The 24,831-nt window shown below is 40.2% G+C and overlaps 1 protein-coding gene across 3 annotated transcripts in view; it reads right to left on the bottom strand.

The window, feature by feature from the left end:
* grin2ca (glutamate receptor, ionotropic, N-methyl D-aspartate 2Ca) overlaps positions 1–24,831 on the bottom strand; it is an 89,425-nt gene that overhangs the window by 31,801 nt on the left and 32,793 nt on the right. For 2 of the 3 annotated variants that reach the window (XM_079643357.1, XM_079643356.1), the window contains exons 3-5: positions 16,626–17,227; positions 13,010–13,124; positions 2,832–3,043 (exon numbers count right to left, since the gene is read on the bottom strand). In XM_079643357.1, coding sequence (XP_079499483.1) covers positions 2,832–3,043; positions 13,010–13,124; positions 16,626–17,227 — 929 coding nt within the window. Of the gene's footprint in view, positions 1–2,831; positions 3,044–13,009; positions 13,125–16,625; positions 17,228–17,769; positions 18,041–24,831 lie in introns of those variants that run through there. The other variant, XM_079643358.1, reaches the window with a different exon arrangement.

Here is a 24,831-nt window from a genome sequence, read left to right as displayed (position 1 = left end):
TTTTATTCGACCAGGAAGATACAACCTTGAAGAAAACAGAATCCTATAAGTACATCAGGTTTCAAAGAGCCAAACATTTCAAGTGCTACTCAACTGGCTTTAGATAAGCCAGTCCTTGATTAGTATATAAGTGCTTTGTTAGCAGTTCTTTGTTAGTACTTCTATCGCTCGAAGGGGAGTCGAAAGAGATGAGTTTTCAGTCTGCGCCGGAATTATTCACTTTGGGGTTTGTGAGAGAGAAAAAAAAACAGTCCACTGACAAATATTGATTGAAAAGGATCTGTAGATGCAGCCATTGTCTTAATGTGCCCACATAGCTTTCTTCAGTCCGACTGTTAGTAGTGCAGAAAGCATTGTTGTCTTCAGCAATCGTCGCAACATGTTGGTTAGTCCTCCCTCCACTTGAGGCAGATTTACAGTGGACTGTCGACTCTGTAAATCAGTGGACTCATGCTGGGCCAAACAAAACTGTTTATCTAATATTGGGCACGTTGGTGATGGAAACTGTTAAAGAGGAGTGCTGTTGAGGTGTTCGGGATCTAGGGCAGCCCTCGACTAAAGATTTTTCTAGTCCACCAATAGTCATCAATTCTGGCGATTAGTTGACTAATCGTCCTATTTATATGATAGATTATGATTATTAATATTATTTATATAATTTTATCCTAAATTAGTTTCAGTTTCAAGGGCGGGGAAAGAACATTATTATAACAGCATGGTGCGTAATAATGAACCTTTTAAATGTAATGTAAAATGTAGAAAGAGCACGAGAGTCACGGCGCAGGGCGAAGCAGTCAGCGGTGTAAACAGCAGAGACTCTGGTAAGGAGGGTTAGTGTGTGTTGGAACAAGCAGCAAGGACACACACTGAACATTTAGTTCTCATTTCTATCATTCTTATCTGAATATAACAACCCAATAAATACTTCACAGCAAACGGAAACACTGAAAATGTGAACGTCGGCAAAAATACCTCCGCACATTACGCCCTCATCATGAAATTAAAGCTTTAATTAAATTAAATAAATGTTTTTCTGGGGTAAGAATATATATACAGTATGTTATAGGTCTAAACTGTAATTGTTGATACAAGGCTGGGCTACTGCCAGACTGCTGTTGTTTTCTTCCGATTATGAGAAAGGAACACACATTGCAAGAGGTTATTAAGCTCCATGTTTTGCAATGAAGCCGGCATTCGGGAAGTTGCGCTCCGATGGTCCCTCCTTTTTTTCCTTTTCTTTTCTTTCTTCCTATGCGACTAAGACTTTTTGAGCCGACAAACATTTAGTCTAATAATTGGGGGCAGCCCTATCTGGATCACAACCAAAACTACTTTTGGATATCTATATCAGAAAAACCTGGTAATTTGTCGCTCAGTATTCTCACATGCTGATACATTGTTAATACAAAAACATTTGAAATTAAATATTTACTGAGAGGTTCCAGAGTCAGACCAATTTGCATTTGGGATTCGGACTTGTCTAAAGTGTTTGTACTTCAGCAGACCACAGTACCGATTGATTCTTATTGACTTTATCTGCCTCCGCCTTGGATTTTCTTGCACCTTCATGAACATTAGCCCGACAAACTGTAGAGTTATGCAATTTATACCAGCAGGATGATTTGTTCAGCATGAGCAATGAAGCACTATAGTCTTATAACACTGAAGGGAAGTGATCCTCATATTTTGCCCCCTTCATCTGGTTAACACTATTGTCAGTAATGGATAATGGCCAGGGCTTCTTCCCCCCACTAATGCACACCAATATCAGTCTCTAGGTGTTCAGGATTGATGACATGGCCTAATCAACCCATCTAATTGATACCCTACTATGCAGCACATATATTTCCCTGACTGGGTCACAGGGTGATGCCTGGGATATTACGCTCTGGCCAAGCAGCCTAATGAGTATCTCACCTCATTGAGTGATAAGAAGTCATGCCTGGGCTAATGGCGCGGGAAGAGCATCTTAATCTCATACCTAATGGCGCTCTCAAGTTGGATACAAAATCAATTAAGATGGGTTTGTTAACATGTGAGAGTGCATTCGGGATCATACAGTGATATACTGTTAAGTGGTTTTGCATAACAGGGATTCTTTGTGTTAAGCAATTGATTTTCTAATGATAATGCATTAAACATGGACGCATTCCTGGCGTCTACATTGGCAAAAAAAGATCTGAGAGCGCAAGAATAAATAATAACAACTACTTTTTTTTTGTTGAACTCCTGTTGATCAGAACAAACACATCTGGAAAATATGTATTTTTAGTAGCTGTTTAAAAAACAGTCAGTCAGCGATATGCAACTAGACAGTTCTAACAGGGTATTCTTCGAGTAAAATGGGAGTTGAGCTCTAGCTAATTCCCAATAATGCTATATCTAACTTGCCAACTGGCCTAAATGATATTTGGCTGTTGGCTGGTTCAACTCAGCAAGCCTGATCTTGGGATCATTTGTCAATAACATGACCACACACTTCAAATTTGAATGCATTTTGGTAGTTCATGAAGGTTGATAGATTAAAATGTCCTCTCTTTTGAAATTATATCACTACATTGTACAACTCAAACAAAAAAATTACCACCAATTGTGAATGCAACATCTCTTATATAAGCCTGATGGCCTAATGTTTCTAAATCAGGACCCCCAGTTTTCAGATTATGTTTCTTTCCTAACCGTGACAGTTCAATATGTGGATTTTTCTGCTTTAATAACAATAATAGCTATCAACCACCCCAAAAGGTTTATGCAAATCAATCCTTTAGGCTCTGAGTGTATTATGTTGAAATGGGACTTTTTTATAGATTCTTATTGCCAACATCACTTACGACTCCGTCTTGTTGGACTGGCGTCTGCAGGGTACAGTGTTGCTGACGCATGTACCAGTCATAGGGTCCACTGCCTCCACAATGACAAAGGGCCTCTCCTCCAGCGTAGCCACTGTCAGATGCCTGTAGTCCGACACTGGCTCCAAGTAAGTGCCATACCGCGGCCACACGGGGTATCTCATTTGCAGAATCCCCATCTCGAAGGTCCCCACCTGAATGAGTTGAGAGAGAAGCGGTGAATCAACTCGAGCCAGTGAGAAATCCCTGCATCTAGCTCCAGATGGTTACCATACAGCCATATTGCCTCACGCATATCTCCAATGAATAGTAATGACACAACTGCATAACATTGTCTATCTTGACCTCCAATCTTAATACAGTTGTCACCAATTCTCTGACTGTATACATTGTTATCGCACATCCTTGTGATATGTGCATGTGCAGCAGAGTGAGATTTTGTTCGTAGTCGATTTGGAGGGAAATTGATTTTCGGGTCACTGGGGATGAAGAGTGTGCAATTACACATCTTATGCAATGAAAGCAATTCCACCCTCTGCTATATTACCAGTTAGCTAATTTTAATTGGATGTTATGGGGAAATGAGCTGAATACATAAACATCTGGAATGAAACTTTTGTTTGAAGAACCCGTGACCTGTTTAGGACTACGTTCCACAAATGTGCTCCTCCGACTCACAGCTGGGAAATGAAGCAATGAAGGTCGCAGAGGACCAATTGGAGCCCAATTAGCCAGAATGCGGACTCATCCCACCGATTGCTGACTTTATTCAGAATCTGATGGGGCTATTAAATGCTGCTTCGGCTGCCATAATTCAACATGTGCATTACAAACTGATTTTACATTTGTGAGCATTCACTAGACACAGTAATGAGAAGCAGCCAGTTAATTTAGACGGAGGTGATTCGTCAACAAAACAATCCGCTTTTCTGATTGAATTAGCTGCTCTTTACTACATTGTATTTAAAACGTTTTATCACATGCGTGGGAAAGGCAAAACTCCGTAACTAGAAAAGGCTGAAATGAAATTACTAAGATTGATTATGCAAAAAAAGTATCCAGGGATTGCCATTTACAATGCAGTAATCAACCAGAAGTAATGATCAACTATATGAATATATGGAAGATATAATTAATATTTTCATTGTACTGTGAAGGTAAAGCAAAACACCAGCATTAGCTTTCGACTCAAGCGTGCTGCTGGACTTCTGCCCCGTGTAGAGAGTGTTTTCAGGATCAATTAATGAAATACAACATTTAATGCTCTTGTGAGGCCGTTGTTTATATTTGTGACTTTGTTATACTGCTGCTACTCCCGTCCACTTTCAAAAACACACCACGCTCACTCACTCAACCTCTCTCGCTCCACAAATGCACACGCTACACACGTATCCCATCCCCTCTTTCTCTTAAAGGGATAGGCTCCCCTAGATCGAAATAACCTACTATTATAAGTAACAGTAAAACATCGGCATTGGCAAAATTGTTACTGTTAACATCGGAATCAGCGTCGGCTGAAAAAGGTCAAATTGGTGCATCACTACTACTTACTTTGAATACTACGCAAGCCATTACTTTTCTGGGAAGGCTTTGCAGGAACTTGTCCCACTCAGCCAAGAGAGTTTTAGGGATGTCCAACACTGTGTTGGGTGATAAGGTCTGGGTCGCAATCTGTGTTGTAAGGCCCTGACAGAAAAAGCTGATTATTCAACGTCTTTGGGCAACTTTTTGCCATGTTTTTGCGTAGTGTCCCACACTGTCTACATGTTTTGCCACTTCCAACGTCCTCTGTAGGCAATATAAATGACTCTTATGCCCCTTTCACACCAATCCGTTTTCAGCTCCGGCTCGGAGCTGCAGCCTGAAAAGTACAATTTTTTTCCTGTTCACACCGCGGAGGCGCCGCCTCTTAGCTCCGGAATCCGGTTCACTTCCAGCTCCAAATAATTGTCGGTCTATAGGCAAGAGCTTCGGAGCTAAGAGGCGGCGCCGCTTACGTCTCTCTTACGTCGAGGCGTGCAGGAGACTAAACCCACCTCCCCTGAACATGGGTCGACGGAAGAGTCTCGTCATGCCTGCCTACAAGCAGTAGTCCTGAGCAAAGTGACTAGAAGGCAACCACACACTTGTAAAAAAAACCACAATTTATAAAGTCAGACAACACTAACCAGGCTTTGCGTGATGATTTGTACCTTACTTTGACCATCCGTTCGCTGTTCGGCAGACGTTTTGTTTTGTATTATAGCAGCTATCGGATGGAATCAATACATGGGCAGCACAGGTTGTCATGTCCGACTATCACAAGTAGAATCATAATGAAAAATACGCCGGTAAAATGTACCTGTAGAAAACGGCTTATGCCACAATAGGTTAGCAATAGCAAGTAGTCAGTTTAGCGTCGGTTGCTATGCTATCACCCATTTTATACCAGAGAAACTTTAATAACAGTGTTGTGATGCCAAACAGCGTCAATTCAGACTGAGACACATTCACTTAAGGGGAATTAGGGATATGTATCAGCTGCTTGTGTGACAGTCAGACAGTGAGTACTTTAGAGAGGCCGCTCTAAAGTATTAGCTAACCCGGAGCTAACGGGAGAATAAACTCCCATGGACGAGCAGCACTGCAGCGGTCAGTAAATGCCGCTGAAGCACATTAATAAACAATGAACCACGGCACTCTGGAGAAAAGCATAAGGTTGGAGAAGTAGTTATTTAATTTAATCTGGCTTCGTATGATTAAAAGCATCACGATCATCGACCCGACGCCGTCCCCCGTTGTTGTTGTTGTTGTTGTTGGTGTGAAAGCCGCATGAGATTAACTGTACAGCATTAATGAGTCCCTATTTAGCTTTTTGGCGTTTTCTATTTCTTGAAGTGTGTTACATGCGTTTTTGTGCATGTAAATGGTCTGCAATGTTCTCCAGAAGGAGTTTCTCTCCGACACACTCCCCACCTTGCCTGAAATGCCAACATTGGACTGTTTTTGTTTAACAAAGAGCCTGAAAATGTAACAAAATAGTATGAAGAGATGGTACAATTGTCCATATTGGGCAGGACTCAGCACAACGTCGCACGCTAAATCTGGTTATACTAATGCCAATCCAAAATGATGGGTATTAATCTACTTACTTTTGCTACTACAAAACCATCCACTATTCTTGGAAGGATTTGCAGGGACTTGGTCCCATTCAGCAATGAGAGCATCAGGGAAGTCCAAAACTGTGTGATTAGGTCTGGGTCGCAATCTGTGTTGTAAGGCCCTGACCAGAGTTCCCGTTAGCCGGTAATTACCGGACTACGACTGGTAAAATATGCTGAAGACCGGCAAATCTAAATCTCTCCGGTCAAAGTGTCCGTTCAAAATAATTTCCGTTTAGCGCAATACCACATCAGTTGCGCAACTTGCACCACTTATGTGACAGACAAAAGAGTATGTGACAGACAAGAATAGTAAATTCTAATGTCTAACACTTAATGTGGAGAAAGAGATGTACTGTATGGGTTGAGTGCGTTGATCTGTTGGTAATGCCTCGGGGTTCCGGTGGGCATGTAAACAAATGCATAATGCTGCGCTATACTTTGCGGCCTCACTCGGTTGCATAGCGACGCTTATTGTTTCGATTTCTTTTAATAAGCAGGTAGTCCTATCATTAGCTAGAACTAGCTGGATCTGATCGATATGGACATAAACGCGAGTGAAGTCTAATCTGACGGGAGAGAGAGATCAGCTGCTGCTGACGAGTCGACACACAGTTCTGCTTAATCACATGCAGCGGTGAGCGGACAAAACACACACTTCAGGTTAGAATATCACACGTAGCTATTTTAATTACCTCTCAAACTACCGTAACTAGTTATAGGTATGTTTAGTTTTACTGTCGGGTCATTCATTATTGATCCGCGAGCTGCATGATACTGACGGGCTGTCAGGAGAGGGAGAGAGCGCTCTGTTTATTATTCCCGTGTTATTTAGTGGGAATGCTGTTAACAGCATTCCAACTAACTGTTCTTCTACGGACGAAAAGTTTATTATTATTCCGCCGGTATTTTGCCGCGCTTCTCCTCCCGCATTGAACATCGCAGAAACTCCGTTATAACATCAAAACGTTCAGCTCGGTCGGGAATTGATGGCTATTACTTTTCTCATTCATAACTTTCATAATTCCAGAGATACATCCCATAATACATCAAATTTTTAACATTGAAGTCAATGGAAAAAATCTTCAGACTTCAACAAATCTTCATGCAATTCAACTGCCAACTGTTCATTCATACTTTCACCCAGACACCTCATTCCAACTTTAAAATGTTACACATCTTTCTGACATTATTCGTGTAAAACTACTTTTAAATCTGATTCTCACTTTTAGAGATATTAAACTTTGCTTGAAAACATATAACTGGGAAGAGCTGGGGATCAGGTTATTCACCTGCAAGAAAAGGTGCTGGCGCGGGACCGTCGCAGTATGCATATTTTAGTTGACCTAATAAAAAACGTTTTGTTTTTTATTTATGTGTCAAAGTATCACCTCAAAATAGAAGATACGAAACATTTTCAACCATTCAACAAAATGTAAATAGTCCTACAACTACTTTTTTTTTCTTCTTTTATTTCCTTTTTTGTCTAAGCTCAAGGGAGCCAGAGCAGAGGGCTTAAAGAGCCGCATACGGTTCGAGAGCCCCGGGTTGCTGACCCCTGGTCTATATGAATAACCGCAAAGAAAAGCCTATTTGCCTATTTGTCATCTGCAAAAATGTTGACCCAAAGTTTTAAAAAAAATAAGGACAAAACATCTAAAAGAGCTCCAAAGGTACTTACAATGGTTGACATAGGTGTCCCCATACTGTACATACGCTTCTCATTTGTTTATCCATTTAAGATGTAGGCAACATCTAAACCCAAGTAGTAACCAATATGAAATGCCTTATTAATTATTTCCTACTACTGGGGATACAAAGTCTATACATTTGTATCATCTGTAGAATATAAATATGTTATTTTTCACAAGTCAATAACCCCTTTATCAGTCACTTCCATAGAGTAATCTATATAGTCTCGACAAGAGGCTTAATCTGCACAGTTTACCATGTGGGAATAGATGTGTCACAGTTAGGAGAAATAAGAGGTGAGAAGAGCAGTTTCCCTTTTTGTTTCATTTTCTGTACATGGATCAAATACACTATACTTCTGATAGTGAGTAAGTTGGTATAAACGGGAGCTAACTCAAAGCCAAACATTAGTCTGTTTATTTCACACACATTCAGCTGTGCTTCTGTAAAAGTCATGATATTCCTGGAGGGCTCAACAAAAAAAGATTCTGGACAAAATGTTTTTCCTCCCACATAATCTCTGCTGTTTATGCAGGACGGGGGACAATCCTTTCTGATCACACCAGTCAGTAAAGCTTGGAATGACGGAATCATACAAATGAAAGGGAGGGGGAGTGCAATCCCAACTCTCTGTGGACTTTTTAGTTATTCCTCTCTCCTGCCAGTCATTTTGATCAGTCTGGCTGTTTGTCGAGCGCTCCACTCATGGGCTTTTAGTCCAGTCAATCAGAATGTCTAATTCTAGGAAAATATACCGAGATGAATAACATCACGACCCTGCTCAGACTGTAATGATCTCACCAAATAAACATATTTTACACTTCATATTGAAAAGTTAAGCCCTGGAGAGAAAAATAAAACGAGGCCACGTTTTATCAATTTGTGCGCACGAGATGTAATTCGTGGCCTCAATTTAAATAAAACAAGGCCACGCTTTTTTAATTTGTGCGCACAATATACTTTCTCGTTCACACAAAATACTTTTTATGGTAAAACACATCAAACTGCCCGATTATTACGCCATATTATTAGTTTTATGAAGAATATGTCCAGTCGCCAGGGCGTACGTGTGTTTATGATAGTGTTGTTCGTTCCGGTGCACTCCGGCAGGACTATAGCACTACATCGAGATTGAGATTAAACAAATGTCTTTCACTTGAGAATACATAACCATGGAGCACCAGATGTGTGTAAATTAGTGTTCATGGTCATTTGAAAACAAATGCCGGTGTCGGACACACACAAACACACCGAACACACACACACAGAGCGGAGCTGAGCACAAACACACACACACATCATGTGCATCTCCTTCATAAAACAAGTAATAGGGGGAATAATCGGGCAGTTATATGTGTGTATAGGTGTGTGTGGCTAAACGTAGCAGCCTCGATCTCCATTCAGCTGTTCTAATGAAGGGAAACACAGTGAAGTAAACAGTAAAAGGCACGGCTCTTTGCAGCTGGTGCTGCTCTTCTCAGATTCTGCTGAGTTACACGTTACTGCCTCCAGTGCCCTGTACGACGAAGCCAGTTCAAGAGACCCTGGATATGTTTGAGTTACCCGGCTTAACTAACCCTAACAAACACGATCTTCCTAAGCGGTCCTAAGAAGCTGGTTATCAACTCACTAAATCAACCAGGGTTTCTCTGTCCGGCTGAGTGTGCGTTCACGTGAAAGGGATGGGGTTAGCAACATTTGACCAATCACAAACATGGAGAAGCGTGCTGACAGCGCATACTTCATGAATGAATAGTTAAATAGCAAATCCTGCTTCGTAGTACAGGCCACTGGTGCCGCAGAGATTTCATAAAGTGAAGGAGGTTTTCCTTTTATAAAACAGCTGTGGGCAGCAGATACTGTGAGAGTCACGGACATGAATTCATAGATCAAAGCAGACTGGTTTACAGACTCTTCTGTTTTGCGAATCTGGTGCTTAAACAAATAGCTCTAAACCCCTGGCCAAAATATCCCTAAATGAAGTCCGAGTTTGAAATATATCTCAAATAATGTATGCACTGCCATTTCTCCACATAAACATAACAGTCTGCAATGAAACGGTTGTCTCCTCTGTGCTCCCCTTCCTACTTGGCGCACCGGTAACTTTCTCGTGCGAAAGAGAAACTAACGAAATACTATCTTGTGCGCACAAAATAGTGTTTTGTGCGAACGAGAAAGTATCTTTTTTTTCTCCATGAACCTTTGGGGGCTCCGTAGCATAGTAATATTAGAGGAAATCCATTGGGAAAATACTTCATATTTTTCGTTTATAACTGGCTAGTTGGACTGTAATTTAAGTGTTTGTGCGTGTGGCAGCCTGAAAATGTTTGCTTTTCAGTCCTGTATATCACCCTGCCTAATAACATCAGTGACAGAAACACTCCTTGTCTTCCTACCAGGCTTCTTTACTCCATCGTTACTCTCTTTCTGTCATGTTTTCCCTCCATCTTCCCAAGTTACCTCGACTTTTAAATCCGGGAGGAAGTTGTAACACCAGCTGAACAACGACTTGGGAAATAGCAAAACAACTGCATTAGATAAGACCATTGAGGTGATTTAGGTTTAATAAATACAAAAGTTGAGTGTGATGCGAATTATTGGCCTGTAAAGTGTCAGGCTGAGGCCAGTTACACATTGGTGGTGCATGAACGTAAAAGAGAGGCTGCCCTGTAAACGCATACAATAAGAAGGCTGGCAAAGAGGCAATCAAAAGATGGAATTGATTTTCAGCTCACAGCTCTCAGAGCCCTCAGGCAACAGAAAGTTAAGCACTGCAAAGGTGTCACCTCACAAAAAATTCTTCTGAAATGAGCACAATGTAAGGCTCTGAAGGGGTGAGAAAAATACTTTATTCTACCACTAAAGGTTTATGTAAAGGTCAGCGTGATGGAGATGAGTGCTAAAATCAGGGGTTGAATGAGGGGACACATTTGGGTTCAAGTTGCTACTCAAGAACTCCTCTGTCAGTAACGGTACGTTTTTCTGCTTGACCAAACCCTTATGCCTTATACTTCAAACCGTTTGGCTATATAAGTAAATCTCTTCATAGCAAAATGACCAATCCAATCCATGTTACTGTCACTGGATTCAATTTACATTTCAAAGTCTTACAATTGGACGAGACACTTTTATCACCAGAGCCAACTCTTCTGTTTGTCTTTGATAGCACAGCACAGAGGACGAGGATATTAAGACAGCTAAATAAATCCCTAATCTACTGGCTCGCAGGGGAGAACAATGCCCTTCAACATGTACGTCTATCGGCAGGACAGGAGGCCCAGATAAAAGTGAAAGTTGTTATTAGAAAAAGCTCAACAGGAATACAAAAGGAATGAAGAACAAAGGCTTTAGTTTGAAGGTGATCAGTCTTTGTTACCTTCCTTCTGTAATCTGTTACTGCCTTTCATTCTTTGATTGATTGATTTCATATTGTTTCCATTCTTGACGCCACACAGTTGCTGCTGTTTTATGCACTGCATCTTGCAGAAGTGCAGGTAGGCAGAAAAAGAAAAAAAATATTTCATATATTTTCCTGATTGATATGATGGTATGCAGCATCTGTATTTGTTGTGTCCCGTCAAAAGTGTTGAGTCTAGTCATGTTTCGTGTTTTAGTTTTGTACATTTTTGTATTGTCTCCCACTTCCTGTTTTGTTTTGACACTCACCTGTTACGTTTCATTCCAGGTTCCTTGACTCCCTACCCTTGTGTATGTCTCCCGCTCTCTCATCAGCGCCAGCCTGATTGTTTCCACCTGTGCCCGGTTACCTCTTGTTTAAATTCCTGTTTCTCAATCACGAGTAAAGCTGCTCCAGAGCCACTATTTCAAGCATACTACGTCATCGAGTGCCGCCGAAGTACTGTTCCAATGTCCAGCATACTTGGAATTCTACCGAGCCCGGCGTACTTCGTTTGGAGAAATTTTGAGGCTGCACATGTGTAGACTCCGCGGTCTTAAAATCCCCACAATGTTTTGCGCACGGACCAATTTCCCCAAATCTGCGGCGGAAAATGTAAGGCGGAGCCTCTCATATGACACTTGCTAGCCTGTTCCACTCGTTGTTTTCCGAATGCCAGGAAGTATTCTTGCCTCGCTTCTGAAGCAAGTGACTCGGAAGACATGTGCTACCAAGCAAGCGTACTCGAGATTGAGAAACGACCCCAGTTTCTTTGTGCCTTTTTTTAGCCTTTTTGTCACCTCGTTAAGAGTGTCGATCTTTTTTTGTATACACATTTTGGAAATAAAGTATATTACTTTACAAGTTCGTAACAGTATTATACAGTAGGGCTTTTCTATTGGAATTTATGCCAAGCCAACTCTAACATGAGGCGTTGATTTACATTGCTAACAGTTTAACAATTGTACTGAATTGTGCCCAATATGGACCATCATACAATACTATTTTAGTGACATGTTTAACCACTTTGATTATTCCAAATACCTAGTCCTTTTTGTTTTTTCCAAAGAAAATATTAAAGATATTAAATATTATGCTCATTTTCAGGTTCATATTTGATTTTGTACTGTCAAATGCTTACATGCTTTAATGTTCAAAAAGTGCTTTATTTGTGGGAGAGAAACTCCCTCTGAAGGGAACTTTGGGATTTTAGCCTTTGCAGACAATTTACATCCACAAAAACCTTTAAAATATACTATAGGAAAAGGAAAACACCAAATGTCTGGCAAACTTATCTAGTATCCTATCCATGTGAACCTGCTTTATTTTTTGAGTGGATCTCACATACTCTAGGGGGGTCCGGGATCATGCTCCCCCGGGAAGATCTTTTTTAAAAATATTACATAATTAGCTTTTGAAGCACCTGGGGCTGTTTACTATTTTTGGATGTTTAACTGAACACCCATACAACCAGTGGAGGAAGTGAACTCCCTCCAGTCAGGACGTCAACAACACATCCGCCCTCCTGCGGTTAAATTAATCAATCTCCAGACAAGTCAATGAAGCAACATATAAACGTGTGTGCGTGGGTTTTCTTGTAATATCTTTTTAACGAGATGGAGGGTAGGAGGTGTGTGTGATGTTGTACTTTGTGTGGGGAAACTATCCTTTTATTAAATAGTTAATGGGTATCAATGGTGCTCTGACTCTTCTGAATGGTCTTTGCAAACAGACCAGTGATGTATGAAATGACTGCCTTTAGCAAGATCAATGAAACCAACAATGTACCTGCCGAACAAAACTGCAATTTGTCTTTATTGTTACATAACCGTTTAGCAACAGTCAAATATAAAATACATTTTTTTGTGCAAAACTGATCCTTTGAAGGAAAGAAACCATAATATTTTATCAACATATTGTGAAAGGCTCACCTTGTCCCACTGTCTCTCTCTGTCCAAAGTGATAATTGTCATGGCTGGATTCACTAGGTAACCGTTATTGTTGAAGGAGAAGTCATTGTGTTCCCAGGTTACATTCAACATGTGCCTACAGAGAAACAAAGAGAAAGATGATCATAATTGACATTTAAAAAAAACAACAGTATGCAATTTCCTGTAATCAAAACACCGTCTATACAGTACTTCCTTCTTGATGGACTATACTGTATATTTGAGTACTGTCCTGAATCTGAACGGTTAAACACCAAAACCTGGAAGATGCTCCTTTCACCATCATATAACAGCAAAAGTGTCTTGGCTCTATAATTGGAAGTATGACTGAAGTACGAACTATAACATCGATTTCTATAACATTCTGTACAGAACTTTCTGGTCAGCAGAGGACGAACCCCTTTACTTTGATCAACCCCTGAATTGTCTTCCGGCACGACTTTTTAGTTCCTTTTTGAAATATCTAGACAACTATTTTCTGGTTTGCTTTTTATTTTGGTAAGGATATAGACTTTTGCCTCAGGAACTTAAATCCTCTTTTCATGTCCTCACTTTTCATCAGGAGACATGATCATGTCAACATTTTAATTGACTTAATACTTTGGTTCAGAGTTGTTCACATTCCGTGAAATTCTGGTGAAAGAGATATATCAGGAAGGATTTTAGGGAATTTTTCCAAATTAGGCACAAACATCCAATGATGAACTGATTATAGTCAAGGTCAATGTGACTATAATAGTTTTACCGTAATATAATGATGCCATGATTTTATTTTGTTTAGCTCATGCAAACATGTAAACATCACAATACAGTGGGCATTTAGCTCATGTGCGGCCTCACATAGGCACAGCGTAGTCTCATTTTTATTTAAAACCATTTTAAAAAAACTTTTTTGTTCTATTTAAATGCCATACATATTGCATTTTTACTGTGTTAAATGTTTCCCAAGTTGTGGGAATAGCATCTATGTTACTCTTGTGTCAAAGCCATTTTAGGCTGATTGGATAAATTCACAAATGCCTTTTCATCGTACAGAAAGCTGTGTCGTTGTCATAACAGAGACACAAGGTTTCCTGACAGCTTCTGCACCGTGATACAAAAACTGTGATCTCCTTTGATTCCATTGTGTCCTCACTCACTTCCTGTTATATTAGACCTGCGACACGGCTCTCTCACCTCAGCCAATACTCCAGCAGAGATGATGAAAGCCTGCTGTGAGGAGAATAGCCTTCAGCTCTTGTCTGTGTGAAAAGCCTATTTAATCTGGTAATCTGCAATAATCCCATTAACAGGTGTGCTGACTCATTATCAAAAGCTTGTGTGAAAAAAAATCTCCAATCAAGTGAGGACAAATCTGAGAACCGCGGAGGATGGTAATGTTTGATCTGGCTGGAAAGAGAATAAATTACGAACTATAAAGTTAATGGAAAGCGCTTTGTTCTATCTTCCCAACCTTCACGTTACAGACGAGAGCTGCTGCTACGCAAATCAAGCCTGCTGTGTTTAGGAAGTCTAACAGAAGGGGCGTTTTACAGTATCAAAGCTGAGATAAGGTTCACTGTTTCTACATTCTGGACGTTTTGGGTTTACAAAAGAAAAAGTTGTCTACCCTACGGCTCTGAAGACTCCAAAAGTAAAAAAGCTTCTGACATCAGAGAGAGAAAGTGATGTTTCATAATGCAAGAGTACTGTCTGACGATGTTAGCATCCCTTTGGTGACCATACAACAATATGCTTTGAACACACATTGCCATGTATGACCTTGGTTTATATGAGCTAAAAGCTGATGCTGGTTTCTTTTCTGGCTCTTCCCTCTGCTTATTGAAACATTTTCCCTCAAAAGTGCTCTACGATGCGTAGCACAGATGGCGTCAGATGGCTCTTTTGGACATGATTTAAATAAGGAGAAGCCCCACCCTTTATCGTCATCAACACCAACCCACCCAGCTTTCAAGCGATATAGGGGAGCGCTAAGTGCTGAGGACAAGAGCTGATAGATAGCAGTGAGGCTGAGGACACAGTTTGGGAATGTGACAGTCGCCATACAATGTGCTTCACAGCACCAAACAGATGGGAAGTCATGAATAAATAAACAACATCTGAACTCTTTCTCGCCAGGTCCAACAGATGTAAGTCAAAGACATGAAGACACCTCATGATTTATCAGGATTTAAAGAGAATCATTTTCCCAATGTAAACATCAGCCAACATTCTTCTGTTGTATCCCATCAAGGTTATGCAGATAATAATCTACACATGTAAATCGAGGCAATGAAAGAGACAAAAAAGAGCATATGACCTCCAAGGGGCATTACAAGTAATGTCTGTCCTCTATGAGAAACAAAGGCACTACTTCTAGTGCTATGTCACCAAAAGACTGCAGATCGCCAATTGTCTGCATTGTTTTTTAAAATTCTTTACAAAAGTCTTAATCTCAAGCAACAAAGTTTTTTATGATCCAAGCCTATCCATTCATAAGAGTCATTGTTAAGGAGAGCAGTGACCTAAGACCTATTTTACTTTCTAGGTATAAGGACTAAATAATGTCATTAAACAAGCTTTAGTCCTGAAGATTATATTTGTATTGTATATTTGATTTGACTCTTGCCTAGTTACAGTAACTTTAATATTCATTGTAGTCAGGAGTTAAATTTGAAAAATGAAAGTATCCTAGAGCTACATGGGTTCATACTGTATATCACCATTAGCACCATTAATAGCCATCCACTACAAAGTTGTTTCTGTGGGACGATCCTCCACTCAGTAACTCACTGTTGTCATTTATGACCACTGACTTCAAGTGGCCATTTTTGTTCAATGTGAGTGTAGTTTGCCAAGAGAACCACCACAGGCCACTAACTCCTTTTTTAACAAGCATCACAATTGTGTTAGTGCCTTTTTGATGTAGAAGAGCTGTACAAAGAATTTATGTCCAACCCCGCTGTCAAATATCCTTTTAAACATCCTTTTAAACATTTACAAAATGTAAATACTTTGATCTATTCCACAGAAACTATGAAGCATGAGTCTTCCAAATAACAGTGGTATTCAAATAATGACCATGAATCAAATACCAGCAGTTGACTAACAATACAGAAAAAACGTGCAGTTTCTAAAAGAATGATAAAACACATAGAGGGGAAAGGAATTGGAAGTGTACATTTCCATTGTGTGTGTTTTTATTTAAAAAAGTGTTTGTAATTTTAGTTATATTTATACTGAACTATTGGATTAAATATATTTCCAATTTCTTCTACTTGGCTGTTTCTTAAATCGCTGCAAAGTGACTGTCAGTACAACTTTACATGTTCTGCTCTTTTATATGATTAAAGACTTACTAAGAAATAGACTAATGTTGTCTTCTCAGCTGCCTAAAAGCTTTAATGTGAAACATGCGTTCAGGAAGTGTTGAGTTGAATTGTCAGTTCCTGAAAGCTAATAATACTAAAAGTGGACTGGTTTTGTAGAAAAGAACATAGTCTTGAATTTATCAAGACAACATGTAAACATGGACAAGAATCAACAGCAACAGGAGCAGATAAAAAAAACAGCTCCCCACTAAAATATCATAACATATATAGTGAATAATTAGAAATACCTGAACAGAGTGTCATTACTATCAGATGGCTTGACCGGGTTGTGACAGTCACTTTGGCCCTCGGGAACGAAGCCCCTCTGTGTCTGAAAGCTCTGCACGCCCTTCACCACGATAGCCACTCCGTCCCGCACCCTCTTCCTCAGGCTCATCCTCCACCGGTCTGTGATGATGCTGATGAGCCCCACAGGGAAGCTTTCAGGCGGGGGCATGTCTGGGTTCCCCATTGACAGGCTGGGGATAATCCAGATATAACCCGGCCCAACCAGTCCGGCCTCTGCCGCCATGCTGAACAGGTACTGAGCCTCTTCATGGGAGCAGTACACCAACAGCACCTGGGCGTCGATCTGTTGCAGCAGCCTTCCTGCACGTAGGTCGTTCATGCCATCAGCAGACATGTCGAAGGTAAGCACGTCCTGCAGGTCCCATGTGAAGTAGCTGGTGTCGGTGAAAGATTTAACATAATCCACGTAGGTTTCGTAGCCTGGGTAGAGGCTGGTGATGACTACGAAGCTGTCCCAGTTGTACTCCTCCATCACCTTGAACATGCCGTTGATCTGCTGCTCGATGGAGGATCCCAGTTGCAGGAAGTTGGAGCCCTCGCCCTGTAGGAAGAGGGAAAACATCATATTGCTGGGAGATGGAAACCATAGAAAGACCTTAATGGTTAGTTAACTGCATGCAATTTTCTCCTGACTAACAAGCAGAATTACCGCACCCTAATTGAATTTGTATAATATGCAGTGGGATCTCTAGAGGACCCTCTTTATACACACTAGGGAACACACGCATAATTTGTGCTCAGACAAATCGCATATAGAGAAGTGTGTTCCCCAACCAGTAGGGTCTGTAGTGCAGCTTTGACAGGAGTTAAGTGATTCTGCTTTATTTTGCTCTTGCAGGGACTGTAGACCCCATTCATCACTTAAACTCACACGTCTTACTTTTGCAGCGCAAACACTGGCCGTCATCACGACTTGCAAATTCAGAGGGATGGCACTATAACTTTAACCAGCTCTGGCCCTACCCTACATGTCCTTTTTTTTCTGGAAATGCAATGACTTTGAGAGGGGAATGAGGGCGTTTTATCTTCCAAAAGTGGTGGGAAAAATACTTTTTACTGTCTTGTGGTGTGTGATGCTTTTACCTTTTTAAATACGTTTTTTCTTCAATGTAGGACTCAATTAAAGAGTTTTTACAATCAGTTGTCAAAGTAAAAAACGCAATGACATCATGGACTGGGGTGTGGCCAAATCTTCCTGGTAAAATTCCTGAAAGAAAAAACCCAGAAACTGTTTCTTGGCTGTGATTTAGTACAGAGTTACCCTTTGTTACGTGCCAGGCAGGCTGTACTTGTGGGGTTTTATTTCCCTCCTGTGTTTCTCTCTTCTCCCTGTCTTCTGCACAGCTAATCAGCAGCTGATCGGAATCTGCCTGTGCACCTGAATCTGATGGCTGATTGGATCCTCTCACCCTCAGCTGGCCTATCAGCAGCCAGGGCCGACCATAAAGGAGGCACCCAGGAAGTCTTCTCTCTCTCACTCTGGGCCTGTTGCTGATGAAGGAGCCTGCAGTGTTTAGCAACTCATGAACTTTGAATTGTCTGACCTTTGTGAAAGTGTGTGTGTTGAGAGGTGGAGGAGTTAGTTAAGTCTGGGGTACCCTGTACATTTCTCACCACGTAGCTAACTAATGTTCAGACACACTAGGTTAGCGGATTGTTGCCACCCCTGTATATTGTTTTGTCAAATTCTTTGTAGTTTAGTTAGTGAGGGTTTTTTTTGTTTGAGTTTTGGTTTCAAAGGATAGATGTAGAGATAGGCCTGGTTTTGTTATGCTTGTTTCTTTTGTTTGGCACAATCCTTTGACTCCTCCTCCTCCTCACCAACCGAGTGTTTCAATTATATGTCTGTTTGGTTCTGGGTTTACGCAAAATAAACCTTTTGTCAACTGTTACACTGACTCCCTAATTTTTATTGGTTGTATGTTATTGTCTCCAGGTCCCCTAGACCTTAGTGGGGACGTAACACCCTTTAAAAGTGCTTTCTGCATCATTTTGAACGTACAGTAAAGGCAAGAAAACCTGGCCAGTGCACTTTACCGAACCATTTGTATTTGGTGGAAAAAGGCTGAACACAAAGACTGTATCACACATTTTGATGTAGTTGCTGAAATGTCTAGAGTCTAAGTTTTGCTTTCATCCACAAGGTAGTTAGTAGCAGGTAGTTAGTAGTATGTAGTAAGTGTAGGTTGGCTTATTCAAAGGGGCTTTCTTTCATTGGAAATGCTAGATACAAGCTAAACAGTTTTGTGTGATGTGTTTTCTTACTTTTTAAAAAGGCATCAACAAGTTTGCAGTGCATCTGCAACCATTAGCTTTAATCAAGGCATAAAGATGAGCACATTGAAGGAATTTCTCCTAATCTGGCAACCCGAATATGCTGTATATCCCAATCTCTAAACTTTAGGATAAGTAAATGTTTCTTAAATATTAAGCAATGGATAGTATTTATGAAATAAAAAAAGTATTAAATGCAATGCTTGTAAATTCACTACCCAAAAGAAAAGAAAAACAGTGCAAGAAAAGGAAAGATCTCTGTACATCAGAAGAAGACAAACAGGGAGTAAACACTAACGGGAACATGGTATGGGCACTTCAGTATTTAAAGACTGGTTAATGGAAAATAAACGTGAAGAAACTTGGACAGTTACATAAAACGTAGTCATTTTAAGTTGAGTTGCTGGTGCCACATTTCCAGCCGTTGGTACACAGTGGAGTGGACTATTTCATCTTAGCGGAAGCAACACCAGCATGTGAGTCAAGTCGTTTATTTAATACGTAGTCGTGCTTCGTATCGGGATCCCGATCACCAAACATCTTGACCAAAAACATTTGTATCAACAATGTGTTAACAGACTATTCATCAACCGCACACTTAATATGGAAATGAAACCATAATTAATGACTAAATCCAATAAGCAATGAGTCACGCATAAGCAAAGGTAGATTTATAGAAAGCAGAATTAAAATATATAACATACCAGGCTTGCAGTCGTCTTAACCATGGCCTCGTCTCTTTAAAGTAATTATACAGAGGTATCACGATTAATGTGACAGTGATGATGGATTGATGCGACTGTGCATGTACAGCAGAGATTATTGATTCTCTAGCAGATTCCTATTACTGTGCCTCATCTTGTGCTGCATTGCTCTGCAAAACAAACACTGTAATTAAATGGTGAGTCATTTGTAGAATGTGACTTTGGTGTGAGGGTATAGAGTTATTAGATGTATAAAATGAAAAATAACCCTTGCTTTGAATCTAAAGTAGAAATATATATGTTTTGACTCATCCTCCCTTGGGCTGATAGGTAGGTGGCCTCCTCCTTACCCTGTCCCTCCCTTGGGAAAAACCACTCCACCTTGAGTGCCAGGTCTTCATAGCTGAGAATTGAAGGGGTCAGGTATCCGGAGACTGCAAACAGGCTTGTGATCTGATTCCGCCTGTCTCCTTGTTGTCCTTGAAAGAAGTTCAGTGGTCTTGTGATGTATGAGCATCTTATGATTTCAGACGTCACTGTTAAATCCCTTGACTTTGTGCCTCTGACTGTACTGTGCTCACACCCCTGGAAAGATGTTCAGAAATCACTGCTGTTTTTTCTCACACCTCTCTTTTTACATCCACCAAACAGTGAGGAGGTTTTTCAAGCATTGTTTTTTTACGGAAATAATGCAAATTACACCAAAACCTACAGAAATAAAATATATAATTACATTGTAACTGTGCCAGCGGTTATGCGATGCCATAATGTTGCTACTATTTTTAGCTTTCTTTTATTTTTAAACGCTTGCCCCCAAATGACTGATTACTGTAATATTCACAAAAATGAAATGCGGTTATCAGCGTCTTCACGAGGAATTGGTCTCAGCTCAGTGTAAGGGACATGCCGCGGACTAAGATGGATTAGTCTGCAGTGGAGGCAGGCTGGCTGCATACATCTACACTGGGAGCAAGGTTCTTATGCAGGTTAGTCACGGAGGAGCTTGAGAAGATCGTATAAATCTACTCATTTTCTCCCTTTCCGTTCGCCATCCCACAGCAAATCTGTCAGCGTTATTGCGTTATTCCTATATGTGCTGATTCTTCGTCCTGCTTCTGCAACGCCTTTCAATCAGTTTGCCTCGCGACAGATGCTAGGGTGTCAGAGCGAGCAAGTGTTTGTGTTTATGCATGTGTTTGTGTATGCTTTGTGCATACTCACTAGCCCAAGGGTCTGTCAGAATAAAGGCCCTTGCAAACTACGATCTCAACAGCTCAATTAGCAGAGAGCAGACTGATAGCGCAGGTCAAATGAGCCTGGGGCATTACCAAAGGCTCAGCTGCAGCTCAAAGCCTGAAGTCACGACCGCACTGTCGATGTGCAGAGCATGTACGGTACTGTGCAAGGCATATGGTTGTAGGGAAAGAGATGAAACAGTCACAGTCGGTTACACAAAATGTAATATGAATTCCTCACCAGTAGATTTTCAGGAGCAAAATGCAGACCCCTGTAGGCTTGGAGTTAACAAGTTTTATATTGTTGTATCTGAATACATCTAAAGGCTAATTATGAATACACTTTCCACATGGCCACACTTGGAAGTAGCTTCTTCTTGGTTTCATCCCACCTCTCTTATTATCTGTTATTACAGCAGGGTATTTTCTACCAGAGATGGTATTTAATGACTTTGCCTTTTTTTTTAAAGACTCACTATCTACGTCCACATTTATCGACTATATGTAAACATGTTTTTCTGTTTTGGTTCACACTAAATGTGCATTCACACCAAGCCACTGGGAAGTGCGCCAGCTGTTGAAACACATTCTGAAGTGGCTGAGCAACTTTGATAGGAATGAACGTGGCCCTGCCTCTGAAGCTGTATCCAGTTCTTTTTATACATCCATTGGATCACACCATTGTTGTTTGCAAATAATGTTGCCAGCAGGCTCTTCACAGTTGGCTAATAGAAACTGTGTTGCATAGGGCGAAAACGATTACATTTTCTATTACTGTATGTAATGTATTTTTATATCATAACAGATTGCGAAGAACCAAAGTACTTTTCCAGGTTGATACAGAAATCTAAAATCTAGAATAGAGACGATTAGAGACATTGTAGAAATACTGAAATCTCCCCTGGTTGATGAATCTCTATGGTCTCACGACATACAGAATAATATCATAGTGCACAATACTATGGATAATGTATGTTAGATTATGACCAGGGTAAATGTAAATGGGTATCAACCATTCAGTCAGTAAGCTCTATTGCAGTGTTGTCCACAGAAGCTCACAGTAATAGTGTACAGTCCCAAAGAAGATTACGACCATTGAGTGGAAGCTTAGCTTCTCAAGGCTGAGATTACATTCACAAGGGTAAAACATACAGAATACCTCATATCACTATACCAACACACATCCAGACATTCTGCACTACAGTTCAGTCAACTCTTTTGACCATCTAAAATGTTATCACATTTGTTGCGCTGAAATCTTGCGATTTCCAGTTAAATGAATGCTTTGCAGCTCGAAGATTAGTGTTTAGATGCTTTAAAACTGGTCTGAGTGGGAGATAGATGAGTGTAAAGCAGTGATTATCTCTAAACCACAGCTGTTTCTGTGTCAGCGTAACCAATACTTCTTCTCAGATTTTACTGGACCACTACACAAACTGCTGTGTTTACCTGCACTACAATTCCCAATGGGTAGCTGAAGGTTATTTAAATGACTCAGGTGAGGAGTGCATATTGATAGACTTGGACAGAATCCAAAAATCTAAAAGAAACAAGAGATTGCACTCACTTAGCTCAAAAGAGGCTGAAGCCAAATTGACATTATGCATTGTGCTTTATTTGTTGTTGCAGTGATTGGCATTATAGCAGAGGAGATGGAAGTGGTGTATGGTTCCCTTGGTCACATGACTAAACTGCAGCCATATCACTCTGTTCCTTCTGGCAACGGCTCTTTGCTGCGACATATGTCAGCCTCCACGGCGCAGCAGGAAATGCCCTGGAGTCGCTTTCCTATACTGTTGACGTCACGTAGATCCTGCGCGGCAACCAGGAACAGTCCTACAACTCCGTGGCCATGTGCCACTTTAAAAAAAAACATGACACTATAGATGGCGTAGAGCAAGACTCATGTAATACTCAATTGAGCATGAATTTTCTCTCTGCATTTGCTAGGATAAAAGGAAGAGAAGTAGAGTAATCATTTAAAACATCTTGGATTACATATTTTTTGAATAATCTCGCAACACCATGTTCACTTTTAGCGTGAAAAATACAGTAATGACAAGAATAAAGCACGGTTGATTGGCAAGATGAATTACCCAAACAGGTTTTACTAGAAAGCATTACATAAAAAATATGGCTTATCGTACTGTAATACCAAAATACAGACAAATGGACGGTTTAAAAAGGGCTTTGCAAGTACTTTCCTTATTTTTCACTATCTTGCATTTGTATCACCTTTCTCAAAAGATAATACTCATCTCCCAGACAATTATCATACATTTTTTTAAAGGACCTTCTTTCTCTAGACAGGCTTTATATGATTTGAATTTTTCCTGAAATATCATACCTTTTACACTATTATTTGCAAGTGGTCAAATTGGATTTGTTCGTCCACTATCTATCTGCATTGAGATCATCTAAATAAAGTATTTATATGTATTTCAAACCACGGTTTGGATCAACATTTTTATTTGTTCGGTGTTCAGACTTTCTAAAATCATTCTGAAAACCATAAAAAACAACAACCGATTGTTGCGGGAAGGACTTCCTCCAATTTCTAACCCTAAACATCAAAGAGGGATGGTTGCCCCTTTAACACTGTACTTGCTGATATATAATTTATTTTGTCACTATATATCTCTCTTCAACATTACCCTGATCCGAGCAGTATATAGTTTAAGTTACTCTTCACAAACTGTACATACTGGATCACTGCCCCCCTGGCTGCTTTATATTACTCTTCTGTACTCACTTTAGACAGGTGACACTGCAACTGTGTCAGTGGTTTTTAAATGCAGTGGATGGCAGAGGAAGAGAAAAGCAAGTTTAGGTCTGAGCCAAGACAGACAGATACAAAAACAACTGCTCTAGTTTTTTAGAAAGCCTCTGGCAAATGTTCCTGCGAAGACAATCAGAGTTTTGCTCTTGTCTAACTTACGTTTGGTCCACTTTACAATGCTGTGCCTCGGAGGATGTGATCTGTCAGACCACAAGATGAATGGTTCAAAGAATGCTTGTATTTTAGGTCAGTATATTGAACTAAATGCATAATGACAGAACAAGTGGATTTTGTGCAACTGCATTTTGTGTGTAACTGAAGGAAATCACTGCATATATTTATATGATCAGAGATTTGTGACAACTTTTCCTGCATAATACAACAAAACAAGTTTATTCAAAGACACATTTGGAAGGATTTTCCTTTAAAATTAACTGTCTAACTGAGTGCTCTAATAGTTTTTTCACTGTCCCGATTTCATGCTCCAGGAATTGATTAATCAAAACATAGATTAAAGTCCAGCACCATTCAGCTTTTATAATATGAACTCAATCAATATAATGGAACCCAAATAGTTTTAGATAGAATAATCTAGCCAAATGTTGACCATACAGGTAGCAGATTAGAGTCTATGTTATTAATATCATGTTTTTTTTTTAGACTGATAAACAACTGCTTATTTCATCGTTTTGGAGGACTTTTCAAGCTCTGGGCTGTTTTGTTCTGCCAAAGAAACAGCCATTATGAATGATATTGGTATATCCACTGTTTTCAAATTGAGCAGACTTTTGGGAAATGATTGATCTGCTGGCAATAGTAAAGTGCCTAGCTTGGATTGACAAATGCCTGCTAGAATCCTAACTAGCAGAGATGCATAAACAATAAGCATTATCCTTAGTGGAGAGAAATGTAATACTTCTTAATCTTAACATTAGTTCTCATTCATAACACTCCATTCGATGTCTCACTATGGGGATGCGCCTCAACGTGAATGCAAACAGAAGCATTAATCTCATTACGCCAATCCTGATTGGCTGGTGATCTTGACGTCTACGTCAGGGGGTCCAACCCCCCTATAAGTAGCTTGCGCTACGTCGCAGCGTCATTCAAACACCTCTTCTCGCTTCGGCGCACATCTCAAAATATCAGTAGC

Source organism: Notothenia rossii, assembly GCF_949606895.1.
Source record: "Notothenia rossii genome assembly, chromosome: 8".
NCBI classification, from domain to species: Eukaryota; Metazoa; Chordata; class Actinopteri; order Perciformes; family Nototheniidae; genus Notothenia; species Notothenia rossii.
Note: the sequence above shows the minus strand (reverse complement) of the source record. Positions and strands in the feature narration are given on the sequence as shown.